General features: G+C 35.8%; 1 protein-coding gene across 1 annotated transcript in view; it reads right to left on the minus strand.

Annotated features, from left to right (window-relative positions):
• CEP135 (centrosomal protein 135) overlaps window positions 1-12,750 on the minus strand; it is a 68,401-nt gene that overhangs the window by 45,303 nt on the left and 10,348 nt on the right. Inside the window, exons 6-7 of the mRNA XM_007450260.1 lie at window positions 4,393-4,521; window positions 2,241-2,456 (exon numbers count right to left, since the gene is read on the minus strand). Of these exons, the coding sequence (XP_007450322.1) occupies window positions 2,241-2,456; window positions 4,393-4,521 (345 nt within the window). The remainder of the gene's footprint in view (window positions 1-2,240; window positions 2,457-4,392; window positions 4,522-12,750) is intronic.

Here is a 12,750-nt window from a genome sequence, read left to right on the forward strand (position 1 = left end):
AAAAAAAAAAAAAAAAAAATATATATATATATATATATATATATATATATATATATAAAAATAACCTATAGGAATCTTTTATTGAGCCAAGTTGTCATTCTTGATTACTGCCAATGGGACACGTGAAGCAGTGTTCAATATGTTGTATGCACAGCACAGAATATGCAAAAGGAAGTGGAAAAGGAGAGGAATGAGATATAGGAGTGCTGCAATGAAACTAAAGCCACAAAAGCAAAATTAAAAACACAATAATTAGGTTCTTCATTTTCAAGGCTGTCTTGACTATTCTGGGTCCTTTAAGATTCCACATGAATTTTAGGATTTTTTTCCTATTTCTGTAAAAAATGCCCTTGGGATTTGGAGAGGTGTTACACTGAATCTGCACATTGTTTTGGGTAGTATGGACATTCGAGCCGTATCCAGTCTTCCAATCCATGAACACAGGATATCTTTCCATTTATTTCTGTCTTAATTTCTTTCAGCAGTGTTTTATAGCTGTCAGGGTATGAGTCTTTTGCCTCCTTGATTAAGTTTATCCCTAAGTACTTTTATTTTTTTTTATGCTATTGTAAATGGGATTATTTTCTTAATTTCCTTTTTGTATTTTAATTACTAGCATATAGAAATGCACCAGGTTTTTATGCAATGATTTTGTATCCTGCAAGTTTGCTGAATTTATTAGTTCTGTTTTTGTTTTTTCTTTTTAATGGAATCTTTAGTGTTTTCTACACATAAGATCATCTCATCTGGAAACATAATCTTACTTCTTTCTTTTAATTTGGATGCCTTTTATTTCTTTTTCTTGCCTAATTCCTCTGGTTAGGACTGCCAGTACTATGTTGAATAGAAGTAGTAAGAATGGGCATCCTTCCCTTGCTCCTACCTTAGAGGAAAAGTTTTCAGTCTTTTGTCACTGGGTATGATGTTAGCTGTGGGCTTTTCATAATATGGCCTTTATTATGTTGAGGTAGTTTCCTTCTATTCCCCTAATTAGTGGAGGTGACACTATAAAATTAACTCATATTATTCAACTGATATAAAGTAGTGATCTTCAAACTAGGTTATACTCATTCCTGGGATAACATAAAGACTATCCAAGTATTATGTAAAACTATCATACATATATATATATATAAATAATATATTATTTACAATATATATTATATATATATGTATATATAGTTTTAAGGAATCAATATCTGGATTCTTTTTTTTTTTTTTTTTTTAAAAATTATCTACCTGAGAACTTGCTTGTGCTCTAGGTATCATGTGAATTCTTCTTTCCCACCTCCCCTTCCACAACTGCCTTTTCCCCACTTTTCAAAAGAAGGGCATGCATCTAATGTAATTGTATCTCTACTCATAAAAAACTTCCGAAGCACCAGACAAAAAGATAACGTGAAATGTTGCAGCTGGCCGAAGCCTTTGATTAAGACACTATTTTCTCCCATTATATCTTACTAAGAGATGTATTTCCAATAAAATTTTACTTTTTAATTTAATAAGTATTTATCAACATTTGTACTACAGTTGTCACTTTGATCCACTGGTTACTAATAATTATAATGATAACACTATCTAGAGGAAAATACTAAATACTAACACTCTGAACCTTACAGTCACAGGACATTTTTTAAAATAAAAAATTTCAATTCATGTATTTTTTTAACTGCAGAGACATTTGTTATGAGTTATTATAAAAAGATATTCAAGCATAAAATATGTTAAAATAGGATAAAATTTTGTGAGGATTTCAAGAAGGGTCATTTGGATTATACTGGCTATATTTAAAAGAATGATATGACAGTTTTAAGAGATCAATACTTACAACTGATTAGAAATTACATCCTTTGTATCTATTTAAACTTGAAGATGAAAAATGTTAGCTATCAACTTAAAAATGTGCAAGGACATACACAGTTTCAAAAAATACCTTTAAAGGTTCATGAGCACAAAATGACCTAGAGGACAAACTTCAGAAGCCTGCTCACAATGCAGAGATAAAAGGAGATGAAAATCTTGTAGGAAAAGAGGATAGAGTCTGGAGAGCTGTTCTAGGAAGAGATGTGCTTCAGAAAGACAAACAACTAGAAAAAGGGCAAGAATTTAGGGGATGTAAACAACACCTTAGAAAAACGTGAATTACAAAACAAACCAAAAGGCCCAAATAGGACATCAAAAGGTCTCAAGCTCACCATACTCTAGGAGAATTAATGAACACCTCCACAACCTAGACACACCTTTGCTTCCTCAAGTTCTTTGTCGGCAGTCTCGAGCACTTCTTCTTTATGTCTTTCCAACTGCTGTGCTAACTGGTCTATTTCAGTTAATTCCTGGCAGAGTTTTTCATTTTTGTTACTTAAATTAACAACTTCAGTAGTTACTGTTTCCTTGGTTTCCATAAGCTCTTGTATATGCTTTTCCAGGTCTTTATTAGCTTGCTGAAGAAAGTCAACCTAAATTGAATTTGTAATTCATAAGGTATATAAATTGGAAAATTATTAAAATACTGAACTTCCAAAATATTTCAAAATACTATATTTTTTAAAAAACCGAAAGTTAAAACCCCAGCTATTCTACATTTGCAAACTTATACTGTTTCGATTTGCAAAACTGACAATGTGTGGTTTAGTAAAAATATATATCCACTATCTTCAATTTTCAAGCATGGAAGGAAAGGATAAGTAAGAAATTTGTGTGAACTTTTTCCCAATACAGAGTTTTAAAAATATGACAAGATTATCACTACGATGATAATATGAGTCTAGAGTGCTGTCCAACATAGTAGCCACTAGCAACCACACATGGCTACTGAGCACTTAAAATGTGGCTAGTCCAAACAGAGATGTGCTATAAATGTAAAATACAAACAGGATCCCAAAGACTTAGTACAAAAAAAAGTAAAACGTTGCAATGATATTTGACAACATTGATTACATGTTGAAATGGTAATATTTTGGATATATTTAGGTAGATACATTATTAAAATTAATCTCATCTGTTTTCTTTTTACTTTTTAAATCAGGCTACTAGGAAGTTTTAAATTACATATGTGGCTCATATCCTGTTTCTATTGAACAGCACTGCTCGAGAGTTACTGCTGATATTTGGGGCTTACTCTATTCTGGTTGCAGTCTAGGCAGCAGTGACATCTAAATTTCTGAAGGTCATGGAAACAACCTAAATGTCCATCAGAAGAATGGATAAAGAAGTTGTGCTGTGTAAATATATACAGACACACAATGGAATATTACCTAGCCATAAAAAAAGAATGAAATAATGCCATTTACAGACACATGGATGGGCCTAGAGATTATCATACTAAATGAAGTAAGTCAGAAAGAGAAAGACAAATACCATATGATACCACTTATATGTGGAATAAAAAAAAATAACACAAATGAACTTATTTACTAAACAGAAACAGACTCATAGACATAGAAAACAAACTTATGGTTACCAAAGGGGTAAGGGGATGGAGGATGGATAAATCAGGAGTTTGGAATTATCAGGTACAAACTACCATATATAAAATAAAGAACAAGGTCCTACTGTATAGTACAGGGAACTATATTCAATATCATGTAATAAAACATAATGGAAAAGAATATGAAAAAGAATAATATATAATATATATAACTGAATCGCTTTGCTGTACACCAGAAACTAACACACACTGTAACTCAACTATACTTCAATTAAAAAACAAATAAATAAATTCTTAAAGGTCATTTGTCATGCTTCATAGAAGTCTCTTGTTCTTTCACTCTTAGGTCAAATGCATGACAAGGGAAACCACTACATAGGTAAGTGAAAACTATATGTTTAATTTTTATATTTATTTTAAAAACTCATCCTTTTTATATTATATAAGAAAAACTGTCATAAAAATTTTGAAAATGGAGAAAATCATAAAGAAGACTATCCCATCACACAAAGATAAACTTTGTTAGTGTACTTTGGTGTATTCTCTTCTAGTGTTTTCTCTCTCTGAATGCATACACACATTTTGTGTGTGTGTGTGTGTGTGTGTGTGTGTGTGTGTTCACCTAGTGTTTTTTTATTTTTTTATACAGCAGGTTCTTATTAGTCATCAATTCTATACACACACACATTTTTTTTTAAAGCAAATTGAAGGTTACATTTTACCTATGGTTTATTGTCTTCTTTTAAATATTTATCATTATGGTGTATATATTCCTACCTCATTAAATATTCTTTAAAAACATGATTTTTCAATAGCTGCACCCAATTTTGGATACTTTGACTCTATCAAATTTTTTCCACCGTAAATAAAAGCCAAGCAAACAACCCTGTCACTTTCAAACCCACAGACCATTATAAACACTTATGATTTCATATGCTCAGTGAAATAATTATAAAACTCATTACCTGAATATTTAAATGAGCAATAAGCTTTTCGTTGACTTTATTTTTAGTCTCCAGAGAAAGGATATCAGGGGAGCGACCCCCATCCAATGCAACCGACAGTCGTTCTATCTCTCGTTCTCTTAGTTCAATCTGAAGACATAAAGTAGTGCTATCATTTTAATAACTCGGGTTTTGAACTGAAATGATTAACACTGGACAAACATTTATTTGGATATACTTCCATTTTTCTTAGGTCCCACAATATATACAAAAGATTAACATTCATATATATACCCACACATAAATGGGATTATGAAATGCACTTATGCAGAGCAAAAATATACACAGAAAATATCAACCTAAGAACTGTCAACATAGGTTTCGTAAGTATTTTTATTGAAGAGATTCTTCCTAATTTAATTTTCTTGTTTTGTTTTCCCTCCTCTAAGAGTAGGCAATGTTTATATAAAAAGAAACTACTAACTACCTGAACTGAGTCTGAACTACTTCACTGCCTGGTGGAATAAATGTGGGATAAACAAATGAATGTAAAACACAAAGGAAAGTGATTTGCTACTGAAACTCAACATTAAAAAGGATATGAGGCTGGAGTGAATTTAATTAATTATCTATTATTTAGAAAACAACAGACTATGATTAAAAACATCACTACCAACCACGAATTCACATACAAGAATCTGGAAAAACAACCTGAACCAAGATGGCAGAGTAGAATAACGTGCTCTCACTCCCTCTTGGGAGAACACAAGAATCACAACCAGCTGCTGGACAATCATCGACAGGAAGACACTGGAACTCACCAAAAAAGATACCCCACATCCAAAGACAAAGGAGAAGCCACAATGAGATGGCAGGAGGGGCGCAATCACAGTAAAATCAAATCCCATAACTGCTGGATGGGTGACTCACAGACTGGAGAACACTTATACCACAGAAGTCCACACACTGGATTGAAGGTTCTGAGCCCCACGTCAGCCTTCCCAACCTGGGGTCCGGCAACGGGAGGAGGAATTCCCAGAGATTCAGACTTTGTAGGCTAGCAGGATTTGATTGCAGGACTTCAACAGGACAGGGGGAAACAGAGACTCCACTCTTGGAGGGCACACACAAAGCAGTGTGCACATCGGGACCCAGGGGAAGGAGCAGTGATCCCATAGGAGACTGAACCAGACCTACCAGCTAGAGTGTTGGAGGGTCTCCTGCAGAGGCGGGGGTTGGCTGTGGCTCACCGCAGGGACAAGGACACTGACAGCAGAAGCTCTGGGAAGTACTCCTTGGCGAGAGCCCTCCTGTAGTCCACCATTAGTCCCACCAAAGAGCTTGTAGCCTCCAGTGCTGGGTTGCCTCAGGCCAAACAACCAACAGGGAGGGAACTCAGCCCCACCCAACAGCAGACAAGGGGATGAAAGTTTTACTGAGTTCTGCCCAGCAGAGCAACAGTCAGCTCTACCCACCACCAGTCCCTCCCATCAGGAAGCTTGCACAAGCCTCTTAGATAGCCTCATCCACCAGAGGGCAGACAGCAGAGGCAAGAAGAACTACAATCCTGCAGCCTGTGGATCAAAAACCACATTCACAGAAAGACAGACAAGATGAAAAGGCAGAGGGCTATGTACCATATGAAGGAACAAGATAAAACCCCAGAAAAACAACTAAATGAAGTGGAGATAGGCAACTTTCCAGAAACAGAATTCAGAATAATGATAGTGAAGATGATCTAGGACCTCAGGAAAAGAATGGAGGCAAAGATCAAGAAGATACAAGAAATGCTTCACAAAGACCTAGAAGAATTAAAGAAGAAACAAACAGAGAGGAACAATACAAATTAAAGAAGAAACAAACAGAGAGGAACAATACAATAACTGAAATGAAAACTACACTAGAAGAAATCAATAGCAGAATAACTGAGGCAGAAGAACGGATAAGTGATCTGGAAGACAGAATGGTGGAATTCACTGTTGCGGAATGGAATAAAGAAAAGAGAATGAAAAGAAATGAAGACAGCCTAAGAGACCTCTGGGACAACATTAAATGCAACAACATTTGCAATATAGGGGTCCCAGAAAGAGAAAAGAGGGAGAAAGGACCTGAGAAAATATTTGAAGAGATTATAGTCGAAAACTTCCCTAACATGGGAAAGGAAATAGTCACCCAAGTCCAGGAACTACAGCAAGTCCCACATAGGATAAACCCAAGGGAGAAACACGAGACACATAGTACTCAAATTGGCAAAAATTAAAGACAAAGAAAAATTACTGAAAGTAGCAAGGGAAAAACAACAAGTAAAATACAAGGGAACTCCCATAAGGTTAACAGCTCATTCCTCAGCAGAAACTCTACAAGCCAGAAGGGAGTGGCACGATATACTTAAAGTGATGAAAGGGAAGAACCTACAACCAAGATTACTCTACCCAGCAAGGATCTCATTCAGATTCAATGGAGAAATCAAGAGCTTTACAGACACACAAAAGCTAAAAGAATTCAGCACCACCAAACCAGCTATATAGCAAACGCTAAAGGAACTTCTCTAAGTGGGAAACACAAGAGAAGAAAAGGACCTACAAAAACAAACCCAAAACAAAGGAGAAAATGGTCATAGGAACATACATATCGATAATTACCTTAAACGTGAATGGGTTAAATGCTCCAACCAAAAGACACAGGCTTGCTGAACGGGTACAAAACCAAGACCCATATATATGCTGCCTACAAGAGACCCACTTCAGACCTAGGGACACATACAGACTGAAAGTGAGGGGATGGAAAAAGATATTCCATGCAAATGGAAATCAAAAGAAAGTTTGAGTAGCAATACTCATATCTGATAAAACAGACTTTAAAATAAAGAATGTTACAAGAGACAAGGAAGGACACTACATAATGATCAAGGGATCAATCCAAGAAGAAGATATAACAATTATAAATATATATGCACCCAACATAGGAGCACCTCGATACATAAGGCAACTACTAACAGCTATAAAAGAGGAAATCGACAGTAACACAATAATAGTGGGGGACTTGAACATCTCACGTACACCAATGGACAGATCATCCAAAATGAAAATAAATAAGGAAACAGAAGCTTTAAATGACACAATAGACCAGACAGATTTAATTGATATTTATAGGACATGCCATCTGAAAACAGCAGATTACACTTTCTTCTCAAGTGCGTATGGAACATTCTCCAGGACAGATCACACCTTGGGACACAAATCAAGCCTCAGTAAATTTAAGAAAACTGAAATCATATCAAGCATCTTTTCTGACCACAGTGCTATGAGATTAGAAATGAATTACAGGGGAAAAACATAAAAAACACAAACACATGGAGGCTAAACAATACATTACTAAATAACTAAGAGATCACTGAAGAAATCAAAGAGAAAATAAAAAAATACCTAGAGACAAATGACAAAGAAAACACGATGACCCAAAACAATGGGATGCAGCAAAAGCAGTTCTAAGAGTGAAGTGTATAGCTATATAAGCCTACCTCAATAAACAAGAAAAATCTCAAACAATCAAACCTTACACTTAAAGGAACTAGAGAAAGAAGAACACACAAAAACCACAGTTAGCAGAAGGAAAGAAATCATAAAGATCAGAGCAGAAATAAATGAAACAGAAACAAAGAAAACAAGAGCAAAGATCAATAAAACTAAAAGCTGGTTCTTTGAGAAGATAAATAAAATTGATAAACCATTAGCCAGACTCATCAAGAAAAAGAGGGAGAGGACTCAAATCAATAAAATTAGAAATGAAAAAGGAGAAGTTATAACAGGAACTGCAGAAATACAAAGCATCCTAAGAGACTACTGCAAGCAACCCTATGCCAATAAAATGGACAACCTGGAAGAAATGGACAAATTCTTAGAAAGGTATAACCTTCCAAGACTGAACCAGGAATAGAAAATATGAACAGACCAATCACAAGTAATGAAATGGAAACTGTGATTAAAAATCTTCCAACAAACCAAAGTCCAGGACCAGATGGCTTCACAGGTGAATTCTATCAAACATTCAGAGAAGAGCTAACACCTATCCTTCTCAAACTCTTCCAAAAAATTGCAGAGGAAGGAACACTCCCAAACTCATTCTATGAGGCCACCATCACCCTGATACCAAAACCAGACAAAGATACAAAAACAAAAGAAAATTACAGACCAACAGCACTGAGGAATATAGATGCAAAAATCCTCATCAAAATACTAGTAAACCGAATCCAACAACACATTAAAAGGATCATACACCATGATCAAGTGGGATATATCCCAGGGATGCAAGGATTCTTCAATATATGCAAATCAATCAATGTGATACATCATATTAACAAATTGAAGGAGAAAAACCATATGATCACCTCAATAGATGCACAAAAAGCTTCTGACAAAATTCAACACCCATTTATGATAAAAACTCCCCAGAAAGTGGGCATAGAGGGAACCTACCTCAACATAATAAAGGCCATATATGACAAACCCACAGCAAACATCATTCTCAATGGTGAAAAACTGAAAGCATTTCCTCTAAGATCAGGTATAAGACAAGGAGGCCCACTTTTACCGCTATTATTCAACACAGTTTTGGAAGTCCTAGCCACAGCAATCAGAGAAGGAAATGAAATAAAAGGAATACAAATTGGAAAAGAAGAAGTAAAACTGTCACTGTTTGCAGATGACATGATACTATACATTGAGAATCCTAAAAATGCCACCAGAAAACTACTAGAGCTAATCAATGAATTTGGTAAAGCAGCAGGATACAAAATTAATGCACAGAAATCTCTTGCATTCCTATACACTAATGATGAAAAATCTGAAAGAGAAATTAAGGAAACACTCCCATTTATCACTGCAACAAAAAGAATAAAATGCCTAGGAATAAACCTACCTAGGGAGACAAAAGACCTGTATTCAGAAAACTATAAGACACTGATGAACGAAATTAAAGATGATACCAACAGAGGGAGAGGTATACCATGTTCTTGGCTTGGAAGAATCAATATTGTGAAAATGACTATACTACCTAAAGCAATCTACAGATTCAATGCAATCCCTATCAAATTACCAATGGCATTTTTTACAGAACTAGAACAAAAAATCTTAAAATTTGTATTGAGACACAAAAGACCCCAAATAGCCAAAGCAGTATTGAGGGAAAAAAACAGAGCTGCAGGAATCAGACTCCCTGACTTCAGACTATACTACAAAGCTACAGTAATCAAGACAATATGGTCCTGACACAAAAACAGAAACATAGATCAATGGAACAAGATAGAAAGCTCAGAGGTAAACTCACGCACCTATGGTCAACTAATCTATGACAAAGGAGGCAAGGATATACAATGGAGAAAAGACAGTCTCTTCAATAAGTGGTGCTGGGAAAACTGGAAAGCTACATGTAAAAGAATGAAATTAGAACACTCCCTGACACCATATACAAAAATAAACTCAAAATGGTTTCGAGACCTAAATGTAAGAGCAGACACTATAAAAGTCTTAGAGGAAAACATAGGAAGAACACTCTTTGACATAAATCACAGCAAGATCTTTTTTGATCCACCTCCTAGAGTAATGGAAATAAAAACAAGAATAAACAAATTGGACCTAATGAAACTTCAAAGCTTTTGCACAGCAAAGGAACCCATAAACAAGAAAAGACAACCCTCAGAATGGGAGAAAATATTTGCAAATGAATCAATGGATAAAGGATTAATCTCCAAAATATATAAACAGCTCATGCAGCTCAATATTAAAGAAACAAACAACCCAATCGAAAAATGGGCAGAAGACCTAAATAGACAGTTCTCCAAAGAAGACATACAGATGGCCAAGAAGCACATGAAAAGCTGCTCAACATCACTAATTATTAGAGAAATGCAAATCAAAACTACAATGAGGTATCACCTCACACCAGTCAGAATGGGCATCATCAGAAAATCTACAAACAACAAATGCTGGAGAGGGTGTGGAGAAAAGGGAACCCTCTTGCACTGTTGGTGGGAATGTAAATTGATATAGCCACTATGGAGAACGGTATGGAGGTTCCTCAAAAAACTAAAAATAGAACTACCATATGACCCAGCAATCCCACTACTGGGCATATACCAAGAGAAAACCATAATTCAAAAAGACACGTGCACCCCAATGTTCATTGCAGCACTATTTACAATAGCCAGGTGATGGAAGCAACCTAAATGCCCATCGACAGATGAATGGATAAAGAAGTTGTGGTACATATATACAATGGAATATTACTCAGCCATAAAAAGGAACGAAATTTGGTCATGTGTTGAAACGTGGATGGATCTAGAGACTGTCTTACAGAGTGAAGTAAGCCAGAAAGAGAAAAACAAATATCGTATATTAACGCATGTATGTGGAATGTAGAAAACCGGTTCATCTGTACCATTTTTCAGGGCAGAAGCTGAGAGACAGATGTAGAGAGAAAACATATGGACACCAAGGGGGTAAAGCCGCAGGGGGGTGGGGATCTGGGTGGGGAATGTGGTGTGATGAATTGGGTGACTGGAATTGACATGTATACACTGATGTGTATAAAATTGATGACTAATAATAACCTGCTGTATAGAAAAATAAAATAAAATTCAAATATTAAAAAAAAAAAAGAAAACCCCACACACTTTCAATCTTTGGTTTTGTTTTCCAAAAAATTTGAAAACAAAAACCAAGTATTCAATTTAACAAACAAATATTGAGCTTTGTTCTAAGTATACAAACATGAATAAAACACAGTCCCTTACTTTCAGGAACACACAGCTTTATAGGAAAAGCAAGCAAGCTAACCAATAATTGCTTTAATATGTTATTCAATGGTAGAAAAATAGAAACAGGTATATGGTACCAAAGTAGTCAAGGGAATAAAGTGATTTAGACTCCATTATATAGTCATGTCTCTCGAAATTAATGAAGGTCTTATCAAATAAACAAGTCTAAAAAACTTATAAATGATGCTAGGCAGAGAAGAAAGGAGGGATGTTCCAGGCAGTGACAGAGAAGTATAAAGCTACTCAATATGCTTGAGGGAGCAGAAATGACTCAGTATGACTGGACTGTAATGTGCGAGGAAACTAATAGTTGGAGATGAGTCTGAAGAATTAGGCAGGAACTAATTATGATAAGCACTGAATACTTTGTTGGAAGAAATATTACTCTGGACTAAAGGATGAATGGATAAGAATAAGACCAGAGGCAGGAAGACCTCTTGTAGGAATATACGAGAGATGATTAGGGCCAGTGGGATAGGGCAGAGCAGAAGTAATAAGTTTAAGAAGCACTCAGAACTGACAGAGCATGTTGAGTGGTGTGTGACAGGAGGAGAATGAGATCTAGAAAGACTACAGAATGTTGGCTTGGGCAAATGCTGATGCTTCCAACCAAAGTAGAGAATATAGGAGGAAAAAGAGATTTGAGACAGAAGTTGGGAAGTTCAGTACTAGGCATATGTGTACAGAGAGCATTCATCCAAGTGGAAATGCCCAGGGTCAAGTTGGGTATACGGGTCTGGACCTCAGCAGAGAGGTCTGAGCCTGAGACAATGGGGAGTCATCAGTATTCAGGTAATAAACTAAGAGAGTGGATGAGATTATTTGAGAAAACACAGAGGGACAGGAGGAGTCAAAGACAGAATCTTGAGAAACAGTGATATTTTAGGGAGCAGGCAAAGGAAAAAAGCAAAGAAGATATTGTAAGAGGTTAAAAAAAAAAGCAAGAAAAGGAAAACCAACAGAAAATGAAGCCATGGATGAGTTTCAAAGAAAAATTATGAATGATGTCAAATACTACAGAGTGGGTCATGAAAATGAAGACTTAAAGTATCCTTCTGGAGGTAGCAATTAATGTCAGTGGTATCAATTACTAGGTCAATTTATAAAGTGTGGGACAGAAGCCAGAATGCAAAAGGTTACGGAGTGAACAGGAGGTGAAGAAGCAGAGAAAGAATAAGATACTCTTTAGAGAAGTACTTATGAGGGAGAAGACATTAATCAGCAAGAGGGAAAAGTAGTTAAAAGAGATTTTTAAAGGGATATTAGTGATGACACTAGTGCCTCCTCACCGGACTGTTAAGAAGACTAAAATATTTATAATTGTAAAGCAGCCATGTAAGCTTGTTGAAGAATAATTGATTAAAGCAATATCCTAAGGAGAAGAGAGGAAATGGGGCCAAGTGCACAGGCAGAAAGACTAAACCTTAAACAGGAAGAAGCACCACCCTACCCACTAAGTCTTAAGGAGAGCCTGAGTGTGAATATTGCTCATTTTAAAGGGGTAGAGATAGGAAATTGAAAAAAAGGTGATATCCTGAGAAGGAGGGTCTTATAGGCCAGGGAAA

This window comes from Lipotes vexillifer, unplaced genomic scaffold (genome assembly GCF_000442215.2).
Source record: "Lipotes vexillifer unplaced genomic scaffold, Lipotes_vexillifer_v1.1 scaffold1288, whole genome shotgun sequence".
In the NCBI taxonomy this organism is placed as follows: Eukaryota; Metazoa; Chordata; class Mammalia; order Artiodactyla; family Lipotidae; genus Lipotes; species Lipotes vexillifer.